The sequence below is a fragment of the Eptatretus burgeri genome, chromosome 3, assembly GCF_056783735.1.
Source record: "Eptatretus burgeri isolate ZD-2024b chromosome 3, Ebu_testis_v1, whole genome shotgun sequence".
Classification (NCBI taxonomy): domain Eukaryota; kingdom Metazoa; phylum Chordata; class Myxini; order Myxiniformes; family Myxinidae; genus Eptatretus; species Eptatretus burgeri.
The window spans coordinates 85,374,884-85,388,293 of record NC_140963.1 but is presented as its reverse complement, the minus strand read 5'-3'; the positions used below and the strand labels follow the sequence as shown (position 1 = coordinate 85,388,293).

At 41.4% G+C, this 13,410-nt stretch overlaps 2 protein-coding genes across 3 annotated transcripts in view; one reads left to right on the top strand and one right to left on the bottom strand.

Moving 5' to 3' along the window:
• LOC147030353 (matrix metalloproteinase-19-like) overlaps positions 1–13,410 on the bottom strand; it is a 59,701-nt gene that overhangs the window by 16,583 nt on the left and 29,708 nt on the right. Inside the window, exons 1-4 of one of the 2 annotated variants that reach the window (XM_085874305.1) lie at positions 7,078–7,240; positions 6,261–6,349; positions 5,122–5,276; positions 4,239–4,451 (exon numbers count right to left, since the gene is read on the bottom strand). In XM_085874305.1, the coding sequence (XP_085730431.1) occupies positions 4,239–4,451; positions 5,122–5,276; positions 6,261–6,349; positions 7,078–7,176 (556 nt within the window). In that variant the 5' untranslated portion in view covers positions 7,177–7,240. Of the gene's footprint in view, positions 1–4,238; positions 4,452–5,121; positions 5,277–6,260; positions 6,350–7,077; positions 7,241–13,410 lie in introns of those variants that run through there. The other variant, XM_085874304.1, reaches the window with a different exon arrangement.
• The window catches only part of LOC147030354 (cell adhesion molecule CEACAM1-like), a 32,357-nt gene continuing 29,558 nt past the window's right edge, over positions 10,612–13,410 (top strand). Inside the window, exon 1 of the mRNA XM_085874306.1 lies at positions 10,612–10,841. Coding sequence (XP_085730432.1) covers positions 10,775–10,841 — 67 coding nt within the window. The 5' untranslated portion in view covers positions 10,612–10,774. The remainder of the gene's footprint in view (positions 10,842–13,410) is intronic.

Sequence of the window (13,410 nt, the reverse complement as noted above, 5' to 3'; positions counted from 1 at the left end):
ACTTATTTCTAACCTATGAGTAACGTGCTTTGAACCTATGTGTAACGTATCTCCAACGTACATTGACGTATGCAGACGTATTTGATTGACGTCTTCTGGACGACCACAGAACTTACTGAACGTGTTTCTAACTTAAAGCTACCATATAATGGCGTATTGGCAGCGTTTAGGGGAATTGATATATAAAAATGGGCTTCACAAGAGGAACCTGTCAGTGTTTCAGACTCCGTGGTGAGTACATGTCCATGTCAGTAGTATCAGTAGTTGTAGGTGAGCGTGTCATTAGTCATAGTAGTAGGTCCATGTCAGAAGTAGTAGGTGAGTGTGATGGGGAGGGTGTGGGTGATGATGGATCCTCCTTGCGTCCACGGCCACAGCCAGGAGACTTTTATGCAGCATTCTTCGGCTTTTTTTAAAAATGTTTTTCTACGCTGAACTATTGATGTTTTTTTTTAAGTTTTTGGCGTATTCATAACAAGTTGGACAAATGCATAACGTATTAGTAACGTACACAGAACGTTTCGATAACTTAAAGATAACTTATACCAACGAATGCTTAGCGTGTTGTCAGCATTCACAACGTATGCCCAACGATAGTCTAACGTATGCATAGCGTGCGGCAGCGTATCGTTGACGATCACGTGGCGTAGGCTATTCATAGGCTGCTGCTCAACGATTTAAATCGCTGCTGCTAAACAATTTAAATCATAACCGCACTAGAAATCGAAGTGTCAACATCACCGTCATGCCGAAGAAAAAAAACAAAAAAAAAACATGGAGTCTGGAACACTGACGGGTTCCTCCTGTGAAGTCCATTTTATATACCAATTCCCCTAAACGCTACCAATACGCCATTATACGGTAGCTATACATTAGAAACACGTTCAGTAAGTTCTGTGCTCATCCGGAAGACGTCAATCAAATACGTCTACATACGGTGCATTGGAGATACGTTACACATGTCAATGTGCATTGGAGATACGTTACACATAGGTTCAAAGCACGTTACTCATAGGTTAGAAATAAGTTTCGGGTACGCTAAACATTACCTTGACGTGTTTCGACTTATGAGAAACTTACAAGTAACGTGCCTACAACTTATGGCCAGCGTATGCGGAACGTGTGAGTCATACGCTGGCATACGTCGAAAAATTTTGAGCATGCTTAAAATTTGTTGACGTGCTCGGCGTACTACGACGTATGCCAGCGTGCTTCAGCGTGCTCTTAACGTATACAAAACTTACGCATAACGTATTCGACGTGTGCCAGCATATTCGACAAATTTTTCATACGTCGGCATACGCTGGCTAAAACGTCAAGGTGTGACAGGGCATGACGGTGATGTTGACACTTTGATGTCTAGTGCGGTTATGATTTGAATCGTAGAGCGGCAGCCTTTTAATAGGCTGCGCCATGTGATCGTCGGCGATACGCTGCCGTGCGCTATGCATACGTTGTGAACGCCGACAACACGCTAAGCATTCGTTGATATAAGTTATCTATAAGTTATCGAAACGTTCTGTGTACGTTACTAATACGTTATGCATACGTCCAACTCGTTATGAATACGCCAAAAACTTAAAAAAAAACATCAATAGTTCAGCATACGCCAGCGTTTTACATACATTTTGATACGTTGCCAGATGCTGGCTAAAACGTCAAGGTGTGACAGCCCCTTGATTTTTGAATACACTTTGACATTCCCTAAAGGATGCGTTCTTGATGTAATGTTCGACGAGAAACACGCGTTCTTCCACAGTGAGCGCCGTGGTGTGACTGAGTGAAAACCGTCAAACGTCACTGCCGGGGTCACGTGATAAATCGCGTCATACCTGATAACTATCAGGATCATGTCACGTCTTTCTGTAACATTAGGCTGCATTTATGCAAAATATTAGGTTCCCAACAGATATAGTTTTTTAGTGTATGGGAATTATTTAGGGTTCTGGAATAAAAAAAAATAAATCACCCTGTGCAAGGGATGTATCCCCAATTCTCCAGCATAGAAAGTTCTTGCTCTTTGTATTCGGTCATGCCATGAGGTGTAACATGAGGTCCTTTTGAGAATTAAACACACGTGTTATTCTGTGTTTTACATTCATGTCCTATACCTTGAGAACCCTTGAGTGTTTTTGGTGTGCACTGTAGAATCTCAAGCTATGGTTTCACCGACAGTGAAAACACTTTGTGCAAAACACCAGTTCATTAAAATACACCATAAGCAGATGACATCATACACCATTTATCTTTATATTACTAAAACTCTCATCTTGTATATATGTATGTATGTATGTATGTATACTTGGGGTCAACTGTCCAAAGTAACGGAAAGTGTGGTTGAGAAGTGAAAAAGAGAGTGCAGGCAGGATGGAGTGAGTGGAGTAGAGTTGCAGGAGTGATTTGTGACAGAAGGGTAGCTGCAAGAGTGAAGGGGAAAGTATATAAGACGGGAGTGAGACCAGCTATGTTGTGTGACCGTTTTTACAGCCATTTTTCCCTGCTGTGCAGGGGTTGGGCTTTTTCTTGAGGCAATGTTTTTTTTTTATGGCCGGGTGCCCTTCCTGACGCCAACCCTGGTCGCCTCTTACGACACACAGGGATATGGTACACCTATTCTAACCGGGGCATACACCGGGACCAGTACACTGGTACTCATTTCGCCGACCTCGGAAGGATGACAGGCTGAGTCAACCCCCTGGTGTTAATTCAGCAGCCAACGGGGCTTGAACTCAGGACCCTGGGATCCCAAGCTGCCACCCTAACCACTAAGCCAACACCAGGCTTAGACCAGCTATGTTGTATGGTTTGGAAGCGGTGGCGCTGACAAAAAGACAGGAAGCTGAGCTGGAGGTGGCAGAGTTAAAGATGCTGCGATTCTCGTTGGGAGTGACGAGGATGGACAGGTTAAGGAATGAGTATATTAGAGGGACAGCGCAGGTAGGACGGTTTGGAGACAAAGTGAGAGAGGCGAGATTGAGATGGTTTGGACATGTGACAGGAGGGAAGCGGAGCATATCGGGAGAAGGATGCTGAGGATGGAGCCGCCGGGTAGGAGGAGAAGAGGAAGGCCAAAGAAGAGGTTCATGGATGCGGTGAGGGCGGACATGCGGGTGGTTGGAGTGTCAATGGAAGATGTGGAGGGTAGAGCGAAATGGAGACGGATGATCCGCTGTGGCGACACCTAACGGGAGCAGCCAAAAGAAGAAGAAGATATGTATGTTCCCAAAATACAGCCAAAACGGTACAAGATAGTGCAAAACATTTAGGGCCACCTTACTCACAATTCAGCTGCGGTGTGCAGTATCAAGTTTCCTTCAAATCGGGCAAGAAAAAAAAAATTCTTAAAAAATCAATTCCCGATTCAGTGAAGTACTCTTCGGAAGAATTTGATCAAAGCAAACAACCTCAGCGGTATTATATAGTTCACTGGTGCTATTTTTTTTTTCTTGAAATGATTTTTTTCATCAACCGCTATCACAACAGGAACCAAACGGGTTCACGGGTCGTCTAGTACATTACTAAAACTCTTATCTTGTATGTATGTACGTATGTTCCCGAAATACAGCCAAAACGGTACATGATAGCGCAAACATTTTAGGGCCACCTTACTCACCATTCGCCTGCAGTGTGCAGTATCAAGTTTCATTCAAATCGGGAAACGAAAAATTATTAAAAAATCAATTCCCGATTCAGTGAAGTACTTTTCGGGAGAATTTGATCGATGCAAACAACCTCAGCGGTATAGTTCACTGGAGCTATCTTTTTTTTCTTGAAATGATTTTTTCCATCAACCGCTGTCATAATGGGAACCCAACGGGTTCACGGGTCGTCTCGTAAGCATTAAAATACAAATACATCATGGCCAAATGACGTCAGCCTCAAGCTTTTGTGTTTCTATGGATACATTGAGCTTTTAGTTTTGTCTCATAACTACTTCCTGCACTGAAAAGTTCTGAGCCCTCTCAGTGAAGACAGACTTTGATTCTTGTTCACATTATAGCTACAAAATGGAATTGTAATGTATCAGAGAAACAAAACTCAAACCTCACTTTCTTTTTCCCAGCAATGAAGGCTCTTTTGTCAAATTAATAACTTTTTATTAAAACATTTTATTTTCACCTTACCATTCTTACTCTGTGATTCGGACCAAAGAAGCCGACCTCAGGACCAACAATCAGCATCTGTTTGAATTTATTAATGCCCGATTTATTAATGCCGATGTGCCGAGAGTTCCCCACCTGGTCCGTCGAATGGATGTCCATCGTAATGGTTCCTACGAGCAAAACTGATGACTATGTCACTTTGTGATGATGTAGTTTCGAAGAAACGCAGTGGGGACACCTTGCTCCACTGGTTGAATGCTTGGTTGAAGGCTTTACGAACCGCTGCATTACTCATGTCAGGGGTTACATTACTGATGCGGTAAGTGAGGCGGTTTTTACTCCATCGACCTGCATGAGAAATGGGCCACAGATTAGAGATGACCGCAATGGCCAATGCAACATTGCTGTAATATGACCCCACACTATTGTGATTTAAATTACAATAATAAATAATCACCAAAACAAACAAAAAAATTAATAACATGAAGTTGAGGCTATCAGGAGGTTGTTCATGTTTAAAGGCTCATGCAGCAGGTTTTGCAAACTAAACAAGTTTTCAAGATCAAATGCACTTTCGTTTACGACCCTAATGAGAATGGACACACCACTGATGTCATCTATGACTGAATGACAAATATATAGAAGGGTGTCAGAGGTGGGATGTTGCCACCGTCAGGAAATTGTGATTTTGTTTTTGTTTTTAACAATTGATGTAATTAGAAAAAATTAAAGAGTATTATTCTTACAAAATGGCTGACAGGATAGCTTCGGAGACATGTGTACTCCCCTCTTACCTGTCTAGCCTGGGTTTGAAACTCAACCCAGCTATAAATTGTCATCCTAGTGCTTCACAAGCAGGGCAGTATTCTGCAATGTTATAATTGTCCATTTTTTTCATTAAATATGGAGACAACAGAATGGAAGAAAGTGTTTAATCGACATGTCATTGCATCAGATGATAAAATTAAAGCAGATATTTCTCTTTATCCCCACTTAAGCGCAACGGTGACACACGCACCATGTGAATTTCGTTTCCCCCGCACATCGTTGCCTATTGCGTCGAAGCTGCTTCGTCCTACATCCTCCACCCCACAACGGGGTTGCTTCATCTTGTACATCGTCATGTTGTCGAGTAGACCTGTCTCTATCAGGCCTGCCATTCGCTGGAATGCTCTGTACAAAGATCAACATGCAAGAATGGCTGAGCCTGCATAATGGTAGTTTGGGTATAACGAGGCAAGGTTAATTTGCGAATCCATTAATGAGCATTACCAATGAAGATTCACAAGCAATCAAGATCGGTATGATCGAGTGAGTAAATGTCAAAAATCAATCAATCCATGATAAGAAGGAAATGGAACAAGACCAGCAATCACTTATGCATGCTCAGCTGTGTCACGTCTCGTGTCAGCACTCCACTCTCCGACTCGATCTCTGTTTTCCAGGACAGCATAAAAAGTTTGACTATGGCTGAAAATTATCGACTTTAAATTAAATTAATTAACCTTAAAAAAAAAATATTAAATTACTGATAAAACCACAAATGCTCTTGAGTGTTTCCATTTATGCACATATAGTTCATGATGGTTCAAATCCCACATAGAATGGAAAACCAGTCTTAAACCGTGAAGGCTAATGTCATTCTGCATTGGTGGACAGGTATAACTCAACCCTATAATCGACCTTCACCCCTTCACACTATCCCATCTCCTTTGTTTGCTTCGACGAACGGTTAATGCGTGAAGGGTTAACCTCAGATTCTCATTGTTTCCCATGGCGGGTTAGCATACTGTCATTGACGTTCTGTTCATTCAATCAATTGTACAAATCCCATATACTTCAACATTATCTACTAATGTCCTTTTTATCCCAAAATGCTTTCTTCCAATGTCATTGAGACAATCTAAATTTTATACCAACACAATTTGGCAACTTGGTGGGATTTTTCACCCCCCCCCCCCTTCCCCCATTACCAACCCCTATATCTGTGATATATTGCACTACTTCTCTTTTCTCTCCCTCTTGGACTATGTGTATATGCATAAGTTCCTCTATGAGTCATAGACATTTTATGAAGTTTGCTTCCACCATTTATAGATGCTTAAATTTATTTTGAAACATTTTGTTGTGCACTTGAGTGTATAAATGGCGCCACACCTGAGGGACTTTGAGAGTTCATTCTTTTCTTCATGTTCGGTCAGAATTCCCTTCTCAGTTTTGAGGTATCCAAATTGCTGTAGGTATTCCTACATAAGCAAACAACAACAGCAACAAGAACAACACAATAATGACAACAATAAAATAAAATAAATAGAAAGCCAAAATAACCACTATGACCATCTCAAAAACAATCATCGCAATAAAATAATACTTATCATCCCAAGAACATTATCCACAATATCCTCTGCAATGTTAATATCCAGAACAACGTGCATGCACAGGTGCTGAAAGTTCATTACACTTCATTACATTATTACATTACAATTGACTTTGACAAAGTGATGAAGTCCATGACATGTTCTGGTTGTCCATGACAGATGGATGATGTCCATCGCATGTTCGGATTGTCCATAACACGTGGATGAAGTCCACCCTGATACTTCACCTGGACGCATGTCTACACAAGTGAGAATGTTTCAGTCCGGAAGATAATTCAAGAAGATTTGAGTTGAAGACACGACTGGAAACTATATTGCCAAATCCGTTTTGCCCTTTTGGAAATTCTTGAGGATCAGGTGGAACGACGACACCCATCTTCCTTCGGGCATGATATATACAACACCAAAACCATAAAATAGCGATGATGTCAACCGAGCACAAAATGTTTGTGATTTTTATAAAGGAAAACTAATCAATAAATATAAACAAAATAATAATAAAAAATAAATTAATGCTAATCTTTTTTTTTTCTTTTTTTTTTTTTTAAACTCAGAGCCTCTCAATCATCTCACGTTAAAATAAAGTTCCTGCCAACCTCAGCATTGCTCTCCTCCTTGGTCTCTGCCAGGACACTGGGCACGACCATCAGGGTGATCGTGTAGAGCAACAGCAACACCAAACCCTGGTTTGCCATCTTCACTTAAGGGAACTCTCGACTACCAAGCCCTTCTTAAAGGTTCCCACTTAGGTTCACGGGAAGGGAGTTTTGGCTTCACATTGCAAACCACGAGAGTTTGGCAATCGGATGCAGTGTTTGACACTTTACATAATAAACTCTTGGACCACTAATAGTGTGCACCATACTCCACTCGAGGACGATTGGTGTTCGGTAAAATGTTTGATTGATAAACAAAATGACTAATTGGGTTGCACTCAAAGGCCTGTTTGTGACTTTTAAAGTACACCCAACACACACCCAATAACCCAGAATCCATTATCCAAGAGCTCAACTTATTGAAGAGCAAAATAAGCTTTGTCCTATTGTGCCTGAAATATATAAGCTAAGTATTTTTTGTAAATATTATTTCTGAAGGGTAAATGTAGGGAATATTGCTTTGTAGATATTATATAAACTGAAACTGAAACAATTTATTTATTTTCATTGAAACGGATTCATAAAAAAGAAATGTTTCGGTTCAAACAAGTTGCAAGCACAGGACTCTGGACAAGGACAAATGAACATGGAGAAGGACAAGCTCAAGGAAAGTTAGCTCAACATTGCAGGAGAAGGTAGGAGTGAGTTGACGGTGTAAACAGCTGTGAGGTGGTGATAGTACTAAAAGTGTGAAGTTGTGAATGAGACAACTTGGACATCGACGACATTATTATCCTAACACTTTTTGACACCTAACACTCAACAAAAAAAATGTGGAGATATTGTAATCAGCTCCGTCTGTCTCTGTCATTCTGTCCGTGTGTCATACTATCTCCTCCGAAACGGTTTGACAGAAATTCACCAAACTTGGGAGTAATAAGCATCACATGGAAAGAAGGTGCAAGAGCAGTACCATTTTGGCTCTGCTCCGTGTGTGTGTGTGTGTGTGTGTGTGTGTGTGTGTGTGTGTGTGTGTGTGTGTGTGTGTGTGTGTGTGTGTGTGTGTGCGTGCGCGCGCGCGTGTGCGTGCGTGCGTGCGCGTGTGCGCGCGTGTGCGCGTGTGCGCGCGCGTGCGTGCGCGCGCGCGTGTGCGTGCGTGTGCGCGCGCGCGTGTGCGTGCGTGTGTGCGCGCGTGCGCGCGCGCGCGTGCGTGCGTGTGCGCGCGCGCGTGTGCGTGCGTGTGCGTGTTTGTGGCCTTTTCTTTGATGTATACATTTTTTTTTTCATACCCCTTGGCCAATGTCCACCAAATTTTGTATACGTGCTGGTGGGACCCAGCTTCAGGTCAGGGCACATAAACTTAGATATCTGCAATCACAAAGCAATTGACAAGGGCAGGAATTTACAAAGTGATCACCTGCGATCCAATGATGCAATATTATATTCAGACTACCATACGACCTTGACTTTCAACATTTTCTCACCTCTTTAACCTCTTTAACAACAACAGGAATAGAGTGTTGATTAAGAATATTTCTTCCCCATCTAGAATGTATGCATAAAACTCAACATCACGAAAATTGGAAGAAAATTATTCAAGTTATAATCAAAAAAGTGTTTTGAGTTAATTAGGTCACAATCCGAAAAATAGGTCAAGAACCCTAATCAAATGCCAGGTGCACAACTTCAGTGCAGGTTCACCATTATGATGCAAGAACATCTTGGAAGGCCAAGCGGTTTGACATGTCACATTGGCAAAATTGAGCGATTACAAAAAAAGCGTTATTTTTTTTTCAGACCTATTATTTTTGACCTTGATCTTTATATATGATGTAAATGTAAATTGAGCATAACTGTGACTTGCTCTAGGCTATCTAGGAAGGGCAATTTTATTCTGATCGAACACACCTCAGTCGAGTTGTGGTGAAAAATGTTAAAATATCGATAATTAGGTCATGACCTTAAAGTTAGGTCAAGATCAAAAATAAATATCTCAACCCCATATACCTTGTATTCCCATTATTGCTGAGAAATTTCATTCCACAAGTTCCAGATGGCTCTGAGATACAGCTCGGAAATTGGCAGAAAAAAGGGGGAAAACCCCTAAATGATGGTTTAGCATTTCTTGGGGTCTAAGAAACTCTGAGGTGCTGTACCATTAAAAATTGGGGCCTCGAAATGTGAAAACAAACCCTAGAATGGGTATTCGCCTCCCCCTACGTTATTGGGAGAGGCCTAATAAAAAAGTGCTGAGCCAATCTCCACGACTTCCCATGCGTCCTGGGGGTACCCAGGTTCAGGTCAAGGGCACAAAAACACCCTCTCCCCAACCGCCCCCCCCCCCCACAAGGAAATTATCTGTACATATGTGTGTGTATGTTTGAGAATCATATCTCCATCACATCGTTTTTATCTTCTAGTTTCCTCTCACTAGTTATTGAAATATTTGAACTCCACAACATTATTGAGTACAGGTACTAGATTGCTCTTCGGCCTCTCGTGGTCACCAATTCCCTGCATTGTCAGTGTGCCGACCATAGCTGGCTGTGTTCCCTTGTCTTGAACTTGTGTTAAAACTGTGACTGTACCTGTTCTCCAACAGCAATCTTTGAAGCAGGTTGGCTTGGTTGACCATCTACCAGGCTCACTGCATCAGCATAATCTTTTCAAATTCTGTCTCCTCCCCAGTTTGTCATGTCCTTGACAGGTTTCCTAAAATTCCTGAAGCATCACTCCAACTTGCTCATCACTACCTTTTCTAACTTGTGAGATAATTTGACACTCGAAAACAAAAAAAAACGAGAGGTTGCAGATAGAACCCCTCTATGATTTTTTTTACCCAAAATTCCTTGCAGTGAACATGTCGTGATGTCAAAAAGGGAGAGGTCGAGTTGCGAGTAATGTGAACACATCCTGCGATCAGGCTTGAGGACCAATTGAATGTTTTAGTGGTTTAACTCAAAGATGGCTAAACAAGGTGTGACACTCAAAGGTGGTTAAAGAGGTGAGATAAGTGGTTCAAATAAAAAAGATGCGATTGTCACACACGTTGCTCTTTCCATGATTGCTAGTCTGGAAGTGGTGTTCATGAATAAAAGTGATTTGTCCTGTTTGTACAAGCTGTGTGTTGGGTTTCCTTTCGTACTCTAAGACCGTCCACATGAAATATGCCAATTCGTGTAAAGTGGAGAAGTTCCTGCCTCGACAGTAACCACACTCTAACATAGCAAGTGGTGCAACCCATGTTAGGGAACCTCCGAGAAGACCAGACCACTTGGTATTTCAGCAGAGAGGATACCCGGTTAAACAGCGCATACATATTAATGAAACATTGGGAGGACAAGAGTTTGCTAGTTTGGGTCTGAATTCAAACCCAAGCTAGATAACTCAGAGGTGTTAGAATGACCTGGTTAGTGGTTTATACAAGGTGATTCATTCACTCATTTGGGATGCACACTTGGAACCAACCTCGTACTGCGTTGGAACTTGGAACACATCCGTGTTGTAAGAAAGGAGCAGAAAGGAGGAAGAGCCTTTTCGGTTCAGTTATTGTACAACACCAGGAAGCTGTGAATTGTGAAGATAAGGAATAGAGAGTTTTGTTTAACCCTCTCGGACTGACTCCTATTGATATCCAAGATTACTGAGGATTCCTCTCATTCTGCTTGCAAGGAAGAGCAAATTGTCTGTAATTAACATGTTCAGTTACATTTGGTTCATTGTCATTCTATCAGCTGGCTCCAATTTTTATTGTCAAGGACGAGGTAAGGACCAAAAAATGGAAGAAACTATTTGCTTGATAATTTATTAAATGTTTATTTATTTAACAGTGATCGGTGGAGGCTCATGGAGGAGCTTGGAACATTAATCACGTGTAGGACAAAAACATTATAGTAGATATTGGTGTACTTTTACATTAATTACATGGACATGAGAAGATAATATGCCTGGTGTTGGTTTAATGGTTTTGGTGGTGGGCTTGGGATCCTAGCGATCCTGAGTTCAAATCCCACTCGGCTGTTGAATTAATACCAGGTGGGGCTGACTCTGCCTGTCATCCTTCCGAGGTTGGCAAAAACTGATTAGCAGCATGCTGGTATCCTGTGTCAAAGTAGCGACCAGTCCAGGATTGTGTCAAATAGCCAAGGAGACTACTGAGGCAGCACCAACACTCTGCACTGAGTCTGGTCCCAATGGATGGGTGGAGGAGATAATAGGCAAACAGTTGCTGTTGTTACGTTTGTGGGTTCGAGTGCACTAGTGTGCGTATTATCTTAGTTTATAGGACTTTTGAAACCATGTATTGAGGATATGTGATCGGGTGAAGTTGTCTGAGTGTCTCAGGTTGTCTGTGTGTCCCAGCTGAGTGTATGTATGGGTCGAGTCATTTTAACGTAGTAGAGTAAACATGTCCTCTCATGTGTCCTCCGTCTGTCAGAGCTTATTTAACGCAAGCCTTCCGGCTTTTGTCTAGTCTCAGGTCGGCAGAAAAGCAAGTTCCAGCCACCGACGATGGGACGGGCGTCACAAGATTCCTGGAAATGCCCCAAGGGCGGGAAAATTTGTGATGGCACAGGGGCATTTTCTAAATATTGTGCCATGCACCAACTGTGATTAAATTTAAATTATTATCTGGAGTTCATAGAATACCTTACCCTGTGCAGTCTTGAGAAAAAGGACGTGGGAAGGGTCTTTTGAACTTTTGCTTTGCATTTCCGAGCATGATCTATACTTCCTATGAGTCTCAATTTTGGCTGAATCTCGATATTCCCCAAATGAGAGCACGAGAGGAAAATCTGATGGGTCGAGATGACTTTAAAATGTTTAATGTTGTGTCCAAGTAGTGCTAAACTGGAGGTTTTTGGAAGCGGTAAGAAGGTGATTTATGTTCTAAAGTGTTCAAATATATCATTCAATTTAAATTAAATAAAAGGTTTTAAAGACTGTAGAAGTTTTTTTTTTTGGAAGTTTACCTCTATTAATTCACCGGGTGTTACACCACCTTATTTAACATGTTGAATTAGTTATTCATGCCTATTGTTTGTGTCCTTTATGATGTCCCTAAAAACAGTAAGTTTACTGTTTGGAATGATTTAAAATTTTGTTTGACTGCCAGTGCCAGACAGGCAGATAGACTAAAGCAATTAGCTTATTCCTCTGTGCGGATGCACACTCGGGATGAGATTTTGTACAATTTGCCAAATTCTGAGCCAAAGTACTGCTATGTTTGTGGGGGAAGGGTGGAGTAGATATCACCTTAGAACAGATAGGAATGTATAGAGTAGCATGGTCTGTGGACGAGTAGTTAGCCAATCTCGATGTAATAATTAGGGACACGGCAGCTTAAGGATCTTCTTGTTTGAATGTGCACCATACAGGGGGTGGTGTGTAGAAATAATTAATTAGGGATTATGGTTTAGAAAATTGTGCCCATAACCCCTTTGTAAACATGTACCAGGGGCATCCATGTTGTGATGTGGGAGACAGTGCAAGAGAGGAGGGGCGGAGCTATAGACACCTTCAAGGGGTGGAGCGTTTACAACCAGTTCAGAAGTGTACGGATTCGCATCTCACCACACTCTAATTTTTCAATCAATGGAATTACAAACTATTATAATATTTCGTCTCGTTTACCAAATACCACTATCATCTCCGCCTCCATTGCTGTCTCTACTCCCGCCTGAACTTATTTCTAGCCGGCCCAACATCCAGTGTTTTAGATTCAATGATTCACTAAAAATGTTAGTTATTTATTTAGTTATTATTATATTAAATTAGGGTATGGTGAGATGCGAATCCGTACACTTCTGGACTGCATTTTCGAACTCAGTGGGGTCGATTTACTCGAAGAAATGTTTAGACGGACAACAAATTAATTATAGATGAGAAAATATCGAAATGAGTAGGATTAGTTACTCAACTCCAGTAGTGATAAATCTTGTTTAGGTCATATTTTCGAAATGGTCGTGAATTCAATGTCGGTGCAGTCATTTCTTAGAATAAATCGACCCCATAGAGTTCGAAAATGCACTCCATTTCCACCTCGGAAATCCAGAAGTACCCGTAATCGTACATGACCATACCCTAATTTATTCAAGTCGTGAGACTAAAAGTCGACATATGAAGCGACCTTTAAATCACCTCCGATCAAGCTAAAAAAAATTATGCGCGTTATTGGACCATATTAGAATAATTTTAAGCTTGTGGAGCAACATTCTATTTTTTTTCGACTTTTTTGGACCACCCTAATGTACAGTTCCCATATCTATTTAATTGAGGTTATTGGAGGAGGTTGTACACCAAATTTCACAACCATCTTTTACAACCATTTTT